Raw genomic sequence first — 17,924 nt, 5'->3', positions numbered from 1 at the left:
TCTGTTGGAAACCAGTTTTGAGTACCAGCTGATGCAAGCATAACAAAGAAATAAGATACATGACCTATGGAGAAGAATGCATGCACCATTTTCTTGATCAGATACAATGTTACAAAGCTTCTCAAACCACAAGCGTGGAAATAGACAGTATTCATGTCATGATAGAAAAGCAAAAACTCCTTTTTGTAGCTGGCAGTCAAAAAAGGATCACTACATCACTACACCAAAACCGAGCTTACACAAGATACCTGGCGTTCTTCAAGCAAATGCAATTTTCTTGGACAGTGATCGAGCCCATTTATATGACAGATAAGATAGAGAGCGCCAATCATATCTCCTCCCTGTCAAGCACACTCTGTGATGCTTGCTGAAGAGAGCCAATCATATCTCCTCCCTGTCAAACACATTCCTTGGTGCTTGCTGAACCCCTCTGCTCAGATGCTCAGAATCTTGCTAGACTCAGTTGATGCTTGTCAACACTACACAACAAACTGCTCCTGCCCATCAGCGGATGGGCAGGTGCATTCTGTGTAGACAGCCTCGGAATTGACTCTAAAAATACAGGCAACCCCACATTTTCCTTTTCTAAACTTCAGAAAAATACATACTACAAAGGCCTTAATGGCAGGCTTTTCTTTAGGCCATCTAAAGATTAATCAAAGGTTACTTAGGAGTATCAAATCCAAAGACATCAAAGGCACCTCATGTGATTGAAAAAGTTCCAGTCAATAAGCTTCCCAACATCAAAATATGCCAATAAAGGAGTCAAACTTTGCTTCCAACATGAAAACACCTGAGCTTAGAATCCAAGAAAATGCATCCCACCTTGTGGATGAAACAATGGAAGGGACAACAACTGTCAGCAGAGTGTCAGAAAGCAAGGTAAGTCCCAGCAATAGCGCCACTTCAGAACTTGAAACAGACACTCTTTTGTTCCCCTATTGTTCACAATCTGCCAAGTGTTCTTGCTCCAGCATATAGGTTAAATCTGGGCCAAAAAAGCTTTAAAGCACCACAAAATTGGCCAATTTTTTTAAACTTATTTGGGCAGCTATAGCTCATTTGGATAGCATCATTCTCACAAATTCATCGTAATTCACTTGCCCATCACCATCTACATCTGCCTCTCGAATCATCTCATCCACCTCCTCATCAGTTAGCTTCTCTCCAAGGTTTGTCATCACATGACGAAGCTGTACACCAAGCACCAAGGTCATTCAACATGCAAAACTTTGCACCAAGAAGCATTCCAAACCATGCAATGATGAAACTGCACACCCAGGAGCATGGTCAGACATTATGCAAAAATTTCCCTAGATCATGATGGAATTGCATGCACAGTAGCATGGCCATACGATAGGCACCATTTCAAGTCACATGCAAGATGAAGCTACACAAATTGCACCAAGGCTACACGGTCTGCAAAAGCTCCCTTGCAAATAATATGCACACATGGTTGCATACCCAATTTGTGATTGCAAAAGGGAATATATAATTCATCTTCCATTAGACCACAAATATCCAAGCGTACAAAGGTTAAAAAAGAAAGAAACAAATGCATGAAACTTGAAATGTTTGCACAATGGGGAATGGCATGGTATACCTCTGCAGCTGAGATGAAGCCATTCTGATCCTTGTCAAAAACTTTGAATGCCTCCTTGAGCTCTTCTTCAGAATCCGTGTCCTGGTTAGATAAACAGAAATGTACTAACGTTTCCAAGAAGGAGAGGCGAGGGGCATGGGGTGGGCACAGGATATTCAAAGCACCAATGGAACATTCTTAACACAAAAAAATTGAACACTATGAGATGTGACAGGGCTCCCTTAGTGTATCTAGAACTAGACTAACCCTTGAAGGCAATGAGAAGTAGGCCCAATACAATGAGGCAATGTTGTTTCCTACACCATAGAAGCAATAAATAGTTAACTCCATAGCATTTACACATACCTTCATCTTTCGGGCCATGAGATTCAGAAACTCCGGAAAATCAATTGTCCCGTTCCCGTCCGCATCTACCTCGTTAATCATTTCCTGCAGCTCAGCTTCTGTCGGGTTCTGTCCAAGGGATCGCATAACTGTCCCCAACTCTTTTGTTGTAATGTTTCCTGCAACAAGTTAGGTAGCCAAACAAATATCCATAAAATAAATAATACGTTTATGATGCAGGAAGAAATGGGCTCTCTCTCTCTCTCTCTCTGCCCCTCGTAAAGAAATACTCCTAAAGAAAATTTACTGCTAAATATTTTTAAAACAAATCTAGATGAAATTTTAAATGATTAATCAGCAAGCTATAAATTTTCAGTACATTTTCTCCTGCAAATTCGGCAGCCAAAAGAAAGAAAAAAACTTTGAAATGAAAGAAAACAGAAAAAAAAACGAATTTTCGAGAGCTAGAAATTGGAACACAGATCTGATGGATTTTTTTTTGTCTTAAAGCATCTTAATCAGAAAACGAGGGACCTCTCACCATCGCCATCTTTGTCGAAGAGGCTGAAGGCCTCTTTGAATTCGGCGATCTGGTCCCCTGTCAGCTGCTCTGCCATGGCGGAGATCGAAGGTGTGAAGTTTACGGTTAGGGTTCGTAATATCGTCTCCACACAAAGGGAACTTCAGTTTTTTTCAAACGCGGGCAGAATAATACTGGCCTGTGCCTTTGCCACTTGTCAGAATCGAAACCTTTGAATCAAATCTCAATCGAAGGGTTCATAATGATCGTAGCTTCCAATAGGTGTTTGAGACACGTGGCATCTCGCCAATGAAAAGAGATGAGCTATAGAAAAATAGGGTGTTTTCTTGGCTCCACTCTAGGAGGGTGACTACATATACTGTGTGGGGGAGAACCACTACAGATACTGTGTGTGGGAGAACTAGAATGCGTAGATTTTCTCAATCAATGTATCCATACCAATTTTTGCGACTTCCTGTGAGCTTGTTAGAAAATTATTTTGATAACCCTAATCGTCTTGTGAGTTATATTGTTTTCGGTGCTTATCAAGTATTGATTCCCTGATCGTCTTGTGAGTTATATTGTTTTCGGTGCTTATCAAGTATTGATTCCCTGATCGTCTTGTGAGTTATATTGTTTTCGGTGCTTATCAAGTATTGATTCGTCCTTATGCTCCCCAAACAATGACATGTAGCAAAGCAACTAGCCTCTTTGTTTAACAACAATAAAACATTGATCAATTCAAATAAAGCGTGCGTGTGTATCGACCAATCCAAGGAAGTGTATAGGTGTATTGACTAATCCAAAGATTGAGAACACAAGTACCAATCAAGAAGCAACTAGCCTCTTTGTTTAACTTTTTTACTCCCAATAAAACATTGACCAATTCAAATAAAGCGTACATGCATATCAACTAATCCAAGGAAGTGTATAGGTGTATCAACTAATCCAAAGACTAAGAACACAAGTACCAATTTAAGGAAGTGTATAGGTGTACAGACTAATCCAAAGACTGGGAACACAAGTACCAATCAAGACTGGAAAGAACGTCATATCGATCCCTGCGAGAATAGTACATGCGTATTAATCTATCAAAGAAGGGTATGTCCATCCTAGAAAGAAGATTGTTCATAAGAAACCTATCAAAGGAAAGGGTACATCTCTCCAAGAAGAAAGAGTACGCGTATTAACCGATCAACAAGGATGGTAATCTGTTCCAAAAGAAGACTATGCGTACCAACAAATCAAGTACGTCTCATAAATATGGAAACGTCATAATAGATGAGTAATCTACTTGATGACAAGTACATTCATTCCAAGCTTGTGAGAATGAGAACATGAATGTTGAACCAAAGAATGTGAATGCCTTATCGATCCATGAGAAGAGCACGCATACCGACTTTTCAAAGAAAGGGTACATCTATCCCAAAAGGAAAAAGAAAGAATACGTACCTATTTAAAAAAAGGTACGTCTATCCCCAAAAGGAAAAAGAAAGAATATGTACCTATTAAAAAAAGGTACGTCTATCCCCAAAAGGAAAAAGAAAGAATATATACCTATTAAAAAGGAAAAAGAAAGAACATGTACCTATTAAAAAAGGTATGTCTATCCCCAAAAGAAAGAATATGCATGTAACAAAAGAAGAGTAAGGATATCCCAAAAGAAAGAGTATGCCTTCTAAGATATACAACTCTTGCTTTAATTACATCTTCCTAGCCTTTGGTACTTGTGCTATACATCTTGTAACAAAGGTATCCCGTAAGGAAGGGTTCATTGGCTAAAATTGAAAGAGTATGCATACCAACCTATTGAAAGAAAGAATACGCTCGTCCTGTAAGAAAACAAGAGTAAGTATATCCTAGAAGAAACAGTACGCAAACCAACCTATTGAAAGAAAGAACACACCTATCATGTAACAAAAGAAGAGTAAGTATATCCTAGAAGAAAGAGTATGCCTATTGAACTATGGAAGGAAGGGTACATTGGCTAAAATTGAAAGGGTACACATATAGAGCTATTGAAGGAAGGGTATGTACGTTGCCAAGGAAGTGTACATGTACTAATTAACCAAAGGAAGGGTACATGTACTAATGAACTAAAGGAAGAGTACATGATTAACTGAAGAGGTATATGTCTATTTTGATTGAAAGAAGGGTATGACTTACCAAAAAGACTTACCAAAAATGTATACATCTTTTTTAACGTAATGGGCATGTTTTTATCGAGTGAGGAAAAAAGAAATGTTTTCCCATTGTGGTTTGTCTGCATATGGATTAGCTTCTAAGTCCCGAGCTATCAAGTACACACAATCTTTTGTTAAAATAAAGATAGGGTTGGAGTTTCCTAGATTTATAGGCTATAGGGTGTCCTTCTTGCACTAAAACACCACCAATGGCATGTCTCATTGGCATCTACCACACTACCTTAAAGGATTGAGAGAGAATACGGGGAGTTTCAAAACAGGGGAGGTTGCCATAGCATCGGAGTAGCTTGTCTAAGCTACTCTAATACTATGGAGTCTAGTTGAAGCAATTTCTTCTTAATCATTCTAGTAAGTGGGGCAGCTAACTTGGCATAATCTTTAACAAAAATGCGGCACCAACTTGTTAGTCTTCAGAATCCATGGACTTCCCTAATTGACTTCAGAGTCAGCAGCAGTGAATGACTCATTGTTTAAAGCTATGGTGCAACAAAAGGTGAGAGACTTCAGTAACATGTCACATAGGTGACCTCTTCAATGTTTCCATTGTAAAGGCCCTCAACATGCTACTGAGTGTCCTCATAGAGTTGTCACCCCGAGTGCCCCAACTCCATCTTCAAATCCAATGCCAAACCCCAATGTCATTCCATTCGGATGTACATGTTACAAGTGTAGATTCAAACATGTTTTCAAGGATTATCCCAACAACTGAGTGACAATCACCCTAATGGCTAGATCATCATAGCCACTTCGAGAAGCCTTAACTTGTAAATGCACAAGGAGGAATTATTCATACATTCCCCCTTAATGCCATCACAAGGCTCCAGAAAAAGATGAGGGCAGCTGTCAAGGAAACATTAAGGCAGCTAAGAAGTAGAAAGCTCAGGATTCAACCTCGAAGCCAGTAGCCAAAGAGTCTTAGGTGCAGCCCTAAAGGCTACAATAGCCCTTGAAGGATAAAGGACCAAAACCAAAGGTCTAAAATGAGAAAACCTTGAAGGGCATGCAAAAATACAATGCACGATCAGTTGTCAAGGGCAATGATGTCATGACCATTGAAAGTGGTTTGGATGATAGCTCCAAAGTAGCCTCCCTCACAGAGACAATTAGCAATCTCTTACTCAAACTAGCACTTCTCACCAAATAAAAAAAACCCATCGACTATGTAAACCTTCCAAAGAAACCCTGTGTTAGAGAAGGAGTGAATGAAACAAGCCTAAGTGCTTGGTTGTTGTAAGGAAGATGCAGGCTGAATTAGAACTAGTACTTGAACAAGTGGTGGTCGAGTACAAACCACTAACCCCACCTAAGCATATCCCACCGTATGCCTGAGTCAATGATAGAACCAATAAGGGAACCTCAGAGCATGCCAAAGGCCGTAGAGCTGACCATTTTTAAGAAGCCAAAAAAAGCCAATTTTGGACGGCAAAATGACATCATCAACCTAAAACATGCCAGCAAATATGTCGATAATGGATTCCCCTTCCATGGTGAAGGTGAAAACCAACCATTTTCAAAAGAAAATAAATTCATACTAGAAAAAAAAGACTAGCACACATATAGCATTATAAATTTGCCAATGTGCAAAACACCAAACATCACTAAACACAGCAAAGTCTCTCAAATAGCCACATTACATAACTGGTGCATAGTTAAAGTATCATATCCACATCACATAACTGGTGCATAGTTAAAGTATCATATCAAATAGCCACATTACATAACTGGTGCATAGTTAAAGTATCATATCCACATCACATCATAACCACAAATTCTATGATAAATTTCTCATCACAACATAGCCACATCATAGCCACAAGCATAGACAATATTATTAGACAAAATCCTTTCACATATACTATCATAAAATCTTAGTAGAGTGACATCATCAATCCAAAACATGTCTATGAGATCATGAGACTAAAAAGTTTATGAGATCAACGTAACCAAACATAGCAAATACTGTATATCACATATCTCAACAAAATGACATCATTAATCCAAAACATATTTGTTAGATCATGATGGCCTCCCTGTTGTGTTGAGGGCACACACTCTGATGACTTTGAGTTTGAACTCGAAGAAGCTCATAGGGAAAAGGAGAGAGCAACAAACCCAAGCATATTCCAGCATTGGACTCTTGGCTTGCATGGTGGGAGGCACGAATTGCCCATGGGGAAAACTTCATGAGGGCAGTAAGCCAACATCAAAAAAATTTCCATAGTCATACCATAAGGCAGAGGTTCACTTATGATTTGGTCTTTCTACATAGGTGGTTCGAAGCAAAGAGGAAGAGACCATGACACCCCGTATGGCTAAGAGTGTCCATGGTGATTGGTTGTTGGCAGGAGAAGGGTACAAGTCTAAAATTTCCTTGTATGATGCATGTGTCTTTGACATGGCCAATGTAATATTGCAAAGCCTGAAAGAATATGCTATACAATTGGGTCAGCATGTTGGGTTATTGGAGACATTGGGTGATAGGATAACAAAGAAGGCAACACCATCTCCAGCTAATATGGTTTGTATAGTTGGACAAGCCATGTCAAAGACTCCACTTTATGGACTCCACTTTATGGGGCTCCTGGACCTCTGCATGGGGATCGAGAAATAATACAAAGAAAGAAGCATAAGAAATCAGCCACTGTCATTGACCTAGAGGGCACTGAGTCTCATAGACTAGGCTATGTGATGGTTAATAGGCAGAGGAAGCAGCAAGGGAGACCCCATAAGCTAAATTTCAATACACCTATCAACCACCAGCATGGTGCAACCATAGATTCAAACCAAGGAACAATGGAGAGAGTATCGTCCATCCACTAGAGAAAGAACTACCAATGTGGGAGCACATGACACCATAGTACTTGAGCGTGATGTGCCAAAGGACGCTTGGCCAATAAGGAGTGTCAGTTTGCAGAGTAATATGTATGGGCATGTGTGGTCCAAGGGAAAAGTGCAAGAAATTCTTACTAGCTTGTAGTAATGGTGTGCCAAAACCATGTTTCTGGGGCCAGAGGAAGCATCCAAGTGCAAGTGGTGTATGTGATCAGTGGATGTGGTTCTGTACAACAAGTTAGACCATACATGGAAATTGGACCACAACATATTGAGACCTACTCCACCAGTTCCTTTTATCTGGCCAGTGCACAAAGGGACAAATTTGACCCTTGATGATATTGTAAGCTAGAATCGATAACTTTTAGGCTTGAAAAGGCTGTCAGCCACATGGAACATCACCAGTAGTGTGTAACATTACAAAAGATAAGGAAGGCATAACCACACGTGGAAAAAAAGCAAAGTGGAAACATGGGATATCATAGGTAACTTAAGATTCAAGATGCGACTACACAGAAGTTTGAAGTGATAGCAGATACAAAGAATGGGATCTCACAATCAACATTTAAAGTACTTTCTTTTGCATCAGAAAAGAGTGGTAGGGAGTATGAGGTAACAATCAAAATAGAACCTGAATGCAATTATCATGATTTTTAGCAAAGAGTGCATGGAAAGAAATCATATCTTGCTTGCAAGCACATTTACTATGTGTTTTTGTAAGTACTAAGGTTACACCAAAATGAAAACATGTTTATGCATCAACTTGTAATACCAAAGAGAGATATCATCGCCGTGCTAATTAAGAATCACAAATTCTAGGACTTACTTCATTAGGAGATTCGGTGCTTTCATGAGAGTTTTCATTGTGAATTTAGCTTATCCAAATTTCTTTTGGTGCTAACTTTGAGTGAAATCACGTTACTAAACTTATGGGAATTATCTCATCATAAGTCATAGTTCTGTTTCTATTTTTGCTTATAATTTTAAAATATGATCCCATGTGTGCTACTTTGAGAGGGAGTAAAATGTTACCTGTTTTGATTGAAGCATGTTTCTAAACTTAGGGTAAGCAATTCACTTTGGAGATAATTATATATTGTTTGTCAATATAGTCAAGTAAAGTGATCCCATTTGTGCCAATCAACGTGGCAAATGTCCCCAACCCTCCAGCTAACTCAATGGGACACTTCAAAACCCTCCCGACCTCCCTATCTTATCCAGCTGCCACCTCTAGTTGTCCTCTCACGTCAGCTCTCATATCCAAAAGCTCTGATCACTCACTTAAAAGCTCCTCCTGACCACAACTGATAACTAGCTGACCAAATCCACTCTCAATGACACAGAATCACTTGTTTCTACCTCCTCTAAATGGCTTCACTTGTCCCAAGTCTGAATCCTATCCTCCAGACCTCCAGAATGTCCTCTTGTGACAGCTGACCTTATATCCACAACCCCAAGAACACTTTGGACACTCTGTCGACCCTCTTCTGACTGAACTACCTGAGTTTTGTCTCATTAATTTGACCTAGACCCGTTGACCTAGACCCGTTGACCTAGATCCGATTGCTGACTCAAAACCTCGGTTTGACATAGAAACCACTCCAAATGTCCTCTAACACCCACAATCCCTCAGGTATCTCTAAACTTGAAGGGATCTCACATTACAGGCACCCTACTGACTGCAACTAGCACATAGCTTCCTTCGAACTGATTGTCGACGACCAACAAACTAAACTGACATAGGTGAAGTAGACTTCCTTCCTCTGTGTCAGCCGACACCTCTAGATGCTTAAACCACTCTCACCATGCAAGGATCTAATCTTATAAGCACTCAACTGACAACAACTGACTTATGGCTGCTTCTGACCCTCTGACTGAACTTGTTCGAATTTTGCCTTAGTAGTCTGACATAGAATCAGTATGTCAGAGGGTTCTCCCAAGCTCCCAAACCAATCTCATAAGCACTTCTCCCAATAACCAACAAGCTAGGGCAAGTCCCCGACATCATTAGCTGACCATTCTGATGTCCAGTTGACACAGAATTGGGTCATGCACCTCTTCAACCAATTCTGACTCAGAAAAAAATTCACTTCGTCATGTAAGTGGAACCAACCCTATAATTTTTTGATTAATCTGAGGCATTTAACTAGGGAATTTTTCTTTAAGAAAATAGAAAAAGTTCTCTCTCTCATGTGATAATATTTGTTGCATGGATTGCTACGAGAAATGTGGATGCAAGATTACAAGGCTGCTAATATATTATAACGTTGTTGTAAATTAAACCAAGGGATGTGTTTCTCTTGGGGATAACCATTTTGAAGGGCAACTAGGTATTCCCCTACCCATGGCAACTAGCTCTTGAGTATTTACGGAGCTGCGGAACTACTTATGATGGTTAACCACCACAAAGCAGGGCGATGGTTCGTTCCACGATTGCAAACACGAGCTTGATAGGTTTCATGTTAGTGTAGGTGAGTGAGGGGACATTTCACCTTACTAATATGTGATAATTTATCACCATGATGGCTGCAATTTGCCTAGATTGTATGTGGCTCAGTGCATCGAGGGATGTTTTTTCAGATTGTGTTGTATTCCATGTTTATGATTATATATGTTTTGTTTTTTTTAAATGATTTGTTGGCATTAAGGGATAAAGGAACCTATGCAAGGAATTATGTTATGTGATGCATTTGTACCAACAATGTGCTTACTAATCAAGAACCTCATAGTTGACCGTATCTCAAATTTGGAAAGTGGGTGGTAGGGTAGACCCGATTAGTCGGGTACTTTCCAAAGCAAAAAATATAGATAAATATTAGGTAAGACCCCTAAGACCATGAATGTATTTGTATATCGGATAGTTAAGAATTGGTAATCTTCATAGAATGTTTGGGGTGTTATTTACCAATGAGATCCCTCTCTACCTTAAAGGAAAGAAGGGTACGAGAGGTATCTTACAGGTGGTATCAGAACCATGCTAAGAGTAGAGAGAGAATATAATTGTGACAATTGAATTACAGGTACGATCCCATATGAGTATTGATTGAACAATAGAAATACTCAAATTGACCTTCGACCACTTAGTAGTCCAACCAATTGACAAACGGAGAGCTTGGGCAAGTAACGTTTTAGACTTTTATCGACCACTAGCATCGAGGATAAAGTTTCTATAGTTTCCCTCTACTTATGAATGTATATTCGCTAGTAGATTCGAACTTATAGATGCCGAGCTATGCATCCTTCGGATTTTAGAGAAGCTTGGGGTGCTGAAATACTTCATAGTCTATGGGACTCTTTTCTTAGAGATCAAAGTATCATTGCAAATGGGGAGACTCATTACGCATCCCAACACATCTACAATTAGATAATTCAATTCATCTCTAAGTGTAGGATTTATTGTTGTGGTAGGTTTCACTCAATATTTTCAGGGATCTCTAATTCCACAAAAATCCATGCCTTGGATCTTACCAAGAAGCCTCCCGAGTTTGTCCTAGGAATAAATAACCTTCAAGAAAGTATTGTAAATCAGCACGCAACCTTGTTCACAAAATGTAATAAAAAGTGAATATTATCTTTTTCACCTCTTTAGTTTTCCTCAAGTTTGACATTAAAGTGTGTTCTCTCTTTTCATGCCCATAGGATGATGAAGCTGAAAAGAAATTCTTGCGTAAGCAAATGCAACCCTCTTCCTTCTCAGAAGAAGGAAAAGATGTGGCTAAAGGTGCAAAGGCATGGATAGAGTCCATGACCAACTATTTCTCTCTTGTTGTGGTACTAATGAAGCCAACCAATCTATCTTAGCCCGCCCCTATCGCCCCTCCCCTAAATGATCTTTTCCCTCGCGGTGCTACTACCGAGTGGTCTAAACTCCAGAACAAAGCCCGTTTTTTGCAAAAGAATCGTCGATCCGAAGAGGAATTTATGGAAAAGGTCCTAAATGCGGTTTTCAAGAATGATTTTTAAGAAATAAGCAGTACCATCACTTCTCCCGTGCAAGCTCGAGCAAGGCGCCTGGCAAGAGGCGCGGCGAGTCTCTCTCCGACCAAAAGATCCCCTTTAACGAGAAAGTTTTAAAAAATGAGCCCTCTTCGCTGGGGGTTAAGTCACCTGGTTCAGACTCAATTTACTCATGGGACACCAGTCGTAGTCTTTCGTCCGCCAATTTTGAGTACATGGGTGTGCTTTGTGCCTCGTCATTGTCTCAGTTATTCGTAGTGCTTCGCGCCTCTCAGACTAGTGTCTACCACTGTTGGTGAATTTTCTCTCCCTCCAGGACCAGAATTATTACCCCTATTTAATGAGTTTACATTCATCCCTGGATGTCGGGCACTGTTTCCTTCCCCGCCATCTTTGTAGCCGTCACCTATAATCCGTGCAGGTGTGTTCGCACCCCTTGGAGGGGACGAGAAGGGATTTCTTGGAGCAACCCTCCCTGGTTCCAGACCTAAGAGCGCACTTTCCCATATGAGCATTCGATAGTATGAGTATGAGGAAGAGTTACGGGATAACCACTTGAGATATCCCCCTATTCTTAGATAGGTCGTCCGATGGGTTCACGATTCATTGTTGTGCTTACACACCAGGCTACCCCTCTTCGAAAGCTTCGCGGGACCTACTAGTCTTTGGATCATCGCTTGGAGGGGTTTACTACACAAGGCCCTTGAGGGGACTCTGGCTCCTGCAGAGAGCGGAAGCCCAATGAATGTCGGATGCAAGGCTCCACACCTCATTAAGATCGTATTAGCATACTCTCCTGAAAGAAAAGGAGCAAATCCCATTAAGAGATATTCCGCATTATAGCCCGCGAGACTGATTCAGCTTCAGCTTCTGGTGGATCAGACAGAGTTCAATTAGTTTCTGCTAGGCAAGAGATAAAAAGCAGAATCAATACGGGGAACAAGAGAATGCGAAACCATATCTACTCTCTTACGCTATGACAATCTCACTGAAATTACAAGAACCTACACAGGTTGGTGCAATAATGATAATGGGACCAATAGATACTTCGTACAAAACCATTTGGACTGCAAATCATGATACTCCTGAAAAAGCATATTTGGAATAAGGAGTGAAGCCTTTCCACCAATCAACAGGATTAGTGTACGCTGAGTCCTCTCTAAACCATACGAGCATGTCGCCATATGCATACGGCTCTGCACCCCAACAACTTGCTTTAGATCGCGGGAAACCCACGTTTTTCTGTTTCCAAAAATCTGATTGCAAAACTGTCGATATTCCTTTTGTAGAGGCACATTGACACGTGGTTGGCGGCAGGTAGGGCAAAGCCCTCCCTCAAAGCCATACGTGATAGTCTACCACCATCCGGCTTTCTTTTTCACTCCATTGATAGTAGGAAGAGGTCTGACGTAGTTGTAAGGGTTCGTCGTCTCCTGCTTCTCTATCATCCTCTTTAGCAAAGTGGAAAATTCTGACTCAGCGCCCATGCTTCGTGCCCTTTCGTCCTATTTGGGTTCGGTTCTAGCCCCCTTCGAGTATGCGTGTGGCGGTCATCCCCATGGTTCATTCCCGGGGTCCCTCTCTCGGGGCAGGTCGGGGATGTCATGGATCCACGTCATGCGATCTAGCCTTGGCCCTCGAGTCGGTAAGCAGATCGATCGCTTTGCGGCTATGCGTTCTCTCTCTGAATCTTATGGTATGTCCCATTCTTTTGGTCGAAACTAGAGATCCACCAAACAACGATCAATTCTATTCTGCATTGAGTCAGATTTCGGGGATTCGTGAGATTCGAGTTCGCAGATTGTGTTGAGAGTAGAATATGCCGAAGCTAGGCAAACATCCAGACTCCTTTCCTGCTGGCTGCTGCAAAAGAAAACGGAGTGGAAAAAGAAATAAAGACTTTCTTCCCTTCAAACTAGCGTCTTCCCCTCATGGGGCCCCTTTCAGTTGTGGCGGGTACTATGAGTCCTCTAACTACTTGCCAGAAAAACATCTGGCTAGGTTTCGCCCGATATCACCTATGGCTCTCATCCCAGATGTCCCAGAATGCAGTAAATTGGGATGTTGTTCAGTCTCTTGTCCCCAAGAGGATGGGTAATGTGTTTCCATGCAATGGTTGCTCCAATCCGACCTGGCTAGCAAAGCAATCCCAGCCGGTAGAAAACAAGACATTGTACAGTCGTTCGCTCTATTAACATGCATGGAGGTGCAAGGATAACAGTAGATCATTGGCTACCCAAGGAGACTTCGATTCGTGGATGGCACCTCATCCCGATCCAAAAGGATAGGTTCCACATGGTGTTGTTAGGTACTCCCCGGGAAGACATGATCGACCCTCAACCATGCTTTTACGGCATGCTCTTTCTTCCCGAACTTCTTTTTGAATGTATTCCCATCCCCAAGCTGCTTTAGCCTCCTACACAAGAACCGCAAGTCAAGCCTATTACTAGTTTTGTTGAAGAGCCCTACACCCTGTATAGAGTAGATCATTCCACACTACAAACAATTTGACCACATGGGCTTTAGTACCACAGGTGACTGAACGGCCGCCCTACTAGACCAACCTGCTGTAATAGTCCCATAAACCCCTACTGAAGATAGAGCAAATGGATGGAATGTACCTACATTTGGATCCGACAATACCATACCATAATCAGAAAGTGTAATAGCCCGAGCAACCAAACTTAAATAAGGGTCAGTCAATGCTGCCCCCTCCAAACCGTACGTGGCAATCTTTCATCATACAACTCTCACTCGGAACACCTCAATTGCTAAGAGTATTGCCGTCCCTTCCGTTTTGAAGGTACAATTGTTACTTATTCTTAACGCATGAAGGGATGCCAACGTTGAACTAAGGTTTGTTCTGACTAGTTGCCTTTGCGGCTCGGCCAAGCTGTTGGCATCCCTCCCTCGCTACTATGCGACCTCTGAGACCGCGCATCGTTTGCTAGACAATGCGGAGCGGTTACTTCCCGTGGTTGCTCTCTCTTTGTGTCTTTGCCCTTCGAGGATGGGGTAGGCACACACTATAGCTTTGTAGATGCTTCCTCACTTTGTTTTTTTACGAAATTGCGGGGTAAGCGCTTGCCTAAACCAAAAGACAAAAGCGCTTCCCCGCCTTCGGCCCTCCTCTTCCTCTAGGGCCCAAGGGACAATAACCTAGTGCGGTGAAACTAGGGTAAGTGCCATTGGGCACTCACTAGACATAAAGCCCCTACCCTGTTGTGCCTAGGACAGAGTAAGCGCTACGCACTTCCCTATTTCACCCCATCAGAGCACCCAAATGGTTACAGGTCTTTGCGCACCTGCTCGATTGTTCAAGTCAGTTCCTATGCTGGAATTACTTGTGGTGGCTGGCTGTCCGGCAAGCTTGACCGCTTCATATGAAAGTCAAAGCTTTTGCCCAAATTGGGCCCTGGATTACTCCACCACACACATACTGACGTATTCTGTTCGGGATACGTAGCCCTTCCTCAGGCAGTAGATACGTACCAAGTGAGTCAATCTAACCTTTCTCACATCAACTGAGGGACACCACCTGAGGAGGAGGGCTAAGCCCGGGGACCGGGGAAACCGCTTTTTGTGCTCTCGGCTTTGCCCCTTTCCGATGAAGTGCTTGCTCGCAAACTCGATGGATTATTAGCCCAAGATGTTGTATTGGCCCACTGTATATACTTCTGAGTCAAACATCTATGTAGAAGGGTATTCCTTTACGAAAGAAAACAAGTCTCACACGGCGCACCATAAATGTAATTACCGGAGCCATTACAGAAAGAAAGAAATTAGCACTTGGAGATGGAATAGGTTCTTTTAAAATTGATTTCAAACCATCCGCTAGGGGTTATAACAACCCATATGATCCCACCACATTAAGACCTTTTCGATGTTACATGGAAGCCATGACTTTACGTTTGACTGACACTGGAAAGGCTACTCCTGGTAGAAACGATATGATGATTCCAAAGATTTTAGCTAGGAGACAAAGGATATATGGCTTCGTTTCGTCGGCTAAGATAGATTTCAAGAAAGTGCCTTCTAAAGCATTAGAGGGACTTGCGTTGGCTTTGCCAACACAAGGTCTGTTCTTGATATTTATGGAAGTTCTTTTGTTGGCCGTTAGCAGAAAAAATAGTCAATGAAATAATGTCACTTGATAGGCTTCTAACAATGACGTTACCGACTATTGAAAAAGGTAGTAAGGAAGGTGTGTATGATGTTATTGATGTTGCAACCCAGACCGACATGGATGGTATTGTTACAACCCAGACCGACATGGATGGTATTGATGTAGGAGTTCATACGGATATCCTATCACACTAGCAGGTGCAACTACTCAATTTATTGAATTCCCACTATCTACGAGCCTGGACTCTTATTCCACGACTTCACATTTCTATTATACTCGATACTGACACCAGCGATTGTAATGTATGGCTGTAGCCGGGTATTAAATTACCTCCGCGAGGTGCAAATGCCAGCCGTTGACAATATAGTCTCGGCCACTACTACTCGCAGTGGCGACAAAAGCGACTCTGACTCTCAAGAGCCTAGCGTGCTCTTAGAAGTTGACCTTAATGACCTACAAGTCATTTTGAGGGATCACCCTTCTCATTCTAGGGTGACTCTTTGTACAGCGGAATCGAGTGGTACTTCATGGATGATGTCCGAGTACTGAAGTGTCAATATCCGCATGTTGGTGGTGTCTGAGGCTACTTGAGGTGGTAGTGGATCCGGCCACCTCTTTCCCTCCTTCAGTGCGGAACTTCTTTGTGATTTCCTTCAATATACACAAATTCAAGATTTGTTTCCTAGCATTTGACTTGAAAAACAACCCTTGGAATTCATACAGAACAAAGAATTCATGCCCCCAACCATTTGCTAGTCTTGCTTTAACAACTAGGTTTAGTTCGCTGAAATGATGTCTCGAAAACGAATGTTGCCCGAGGGAGTTGGCTCGCTCCTCCCCACGCTCACGATAAAGAGAATCGGATAGGCTTTAGGAAGGCCAAAGGGGCAGCACGAAATAAAATCGGGATTTTGAAAGTATACACTTAAGATAGATCTGGAACAAGACCCGAATCCCACCATAGGTGGCAAACCCCATTACTCATGTAATAAGACAAAGCTAAGAAAGTAAAATTTACTAAGCCCGGGACAAACCAATAAGAGTAGTTTACAATAAAGAAAGCGTATTAGTAATGATTCTCGAAAGTGAGGCTAAGATGACCAACCTTTAGGGAAGAGATAGGAAAGCCCCAAGAATTCTATGGAAAATAGGGAGGGTCGAAGTAAGCTATGTCTTATGAATGGTAATATGAAGTGGTAACGATCAATCAATTTACATTCTCTTGGCTTTGATCGGGGTTCAACAGAGCCAACCATAGCTTACTTCGACCCTCGGTTGGAGCTCCCATTCTACATGGGGTTCAACAGAGCAAACTTGGCACACCCACCAGCTTCATGTGCATGTTAGACTCCTTGGTTTGTGTTTCAAGATGGGTCGGATGGAAAGACTAGAGAGCCAATGTCTAAAGCACGTAGGTATAAAAGCCTACCACCACAAAAGGCATGTGCTTTGTTCCTTGATTGGCATGACAACATCGAAATGAGTCAGCTAGAGCTCGCTCTTGTCCCACTGCACCAGCCCACACTGATTTAGCACCCTGCGTCAAGCAACGGATTAGCTCGTGCCATTTTGCATCCGATCGCAATGCACTTGCGGCCTCCATTCACTTCCCTCCAAGAAATTTCAAGCACTTTTTAACCCTATTTTCAAAGTCATTTTCATCTTTCCCTCACGGTACTTGTTCACTATCGGTCTCTTGCACGTATTTAGCCTTGGATGGAATCTACCACACCCACTTAGGGCTACATTCTCAAATAGCATGACTCGTTTGATGGAACCTTGTGGAGCTCTTAACCTTTGCGAGACGCCCCTTTCTAGGGGACTTGGGCCCAATCCGTCAACAAAGGATGTCTCTCCAAATTACAATTCGCACAGCAGGAGCCAAGAAATTCTCAAGCTGGGTTCGCTCGCTGGCTACTAGGGAAATCCTCATTAGTTTTTTTTTCCTCCTCTTAGTGATATGCATAAACCCAGCGCGGGTAGCCTTATCTAATTTGAGGTCTATCCAGTTGGTCATGATGGCCCTCTCACTTGCAAGCCCTTTCTCGACACCATCATCATCGTGTGGTGAGCTGGCCATAAAAGCCATCCGTCGACGTGCATTCAGAGCACGCGTTATCACCCTTATAGAGACTGGTCATCGCACTATGCTATCAATGCATTTTAGTTAACAGCAGATAGCACAGTCACCCCCCCGCTCGCTGTCTTCGTCGCGAGCGGGGGGAGGTGTGCTCAAACGACCCCCTCCACCATGTCTTCGCGAGATCGGGGGAGGTGTGCTGAAACGGCCCCCTCCACCATGTGGCCCTTTTGTCCACTACATGGGAGGAGGAAGGGGGCTTGGTGTGGGGGTCAGGT

General features: G+C 42.2%; 1 protein-coding gene across 1 annotated transcript; it reads right to left on the bottom strand.

Moving 5' to 3' along the window:
• Positions 1-164: 164 nt before the first annotated feature.
• LOC147627864 (calmodulin-3-like) lies at positions 165-2,652 on the bottom strand. Its single transcript, XM_086814839.1, has 4 exons — positions 2,469-2,652; positions 1,949-2,106; positions 1,604-1,684; positions 165-1,193 (listed from the first exon to the last, which is right to left on the bottom strand). Exons 1-4 carry the CDS (start codon positions 2,542-2,544, stop codon positions 1,059-1,061), a joined length of 450 nt encoding a protein of 149 aa, XP_086670965.1. The 5' UTR covers positions 2,545-2,652; the 3' UTR covers positions 165-1,058.
• Between the last annotated feature and the right edge of the window lie 15,272 nt (positions 2,653-17,924).

Source organism: Cibotium barometz, chromosome 20 (assembly GCF_041138505.1).
Source record: "Cibotium barometz isolate CiBa-2024 chromosome 20, ASM4113850v1, whole genome shotgun sequence".
Lineage (NCBI taxonomy): Eukaryota > Viridiplantae > Streptophyta > Polypodiopsida > Cyatheales > Cibotiaceae > Cibotium > Cibotium barometz.
The sequence above is the reverse complement of the archived record's forward strand: the minus strand, read 5'-3'. Positions and strand labels throughout refer to the sequence as shown.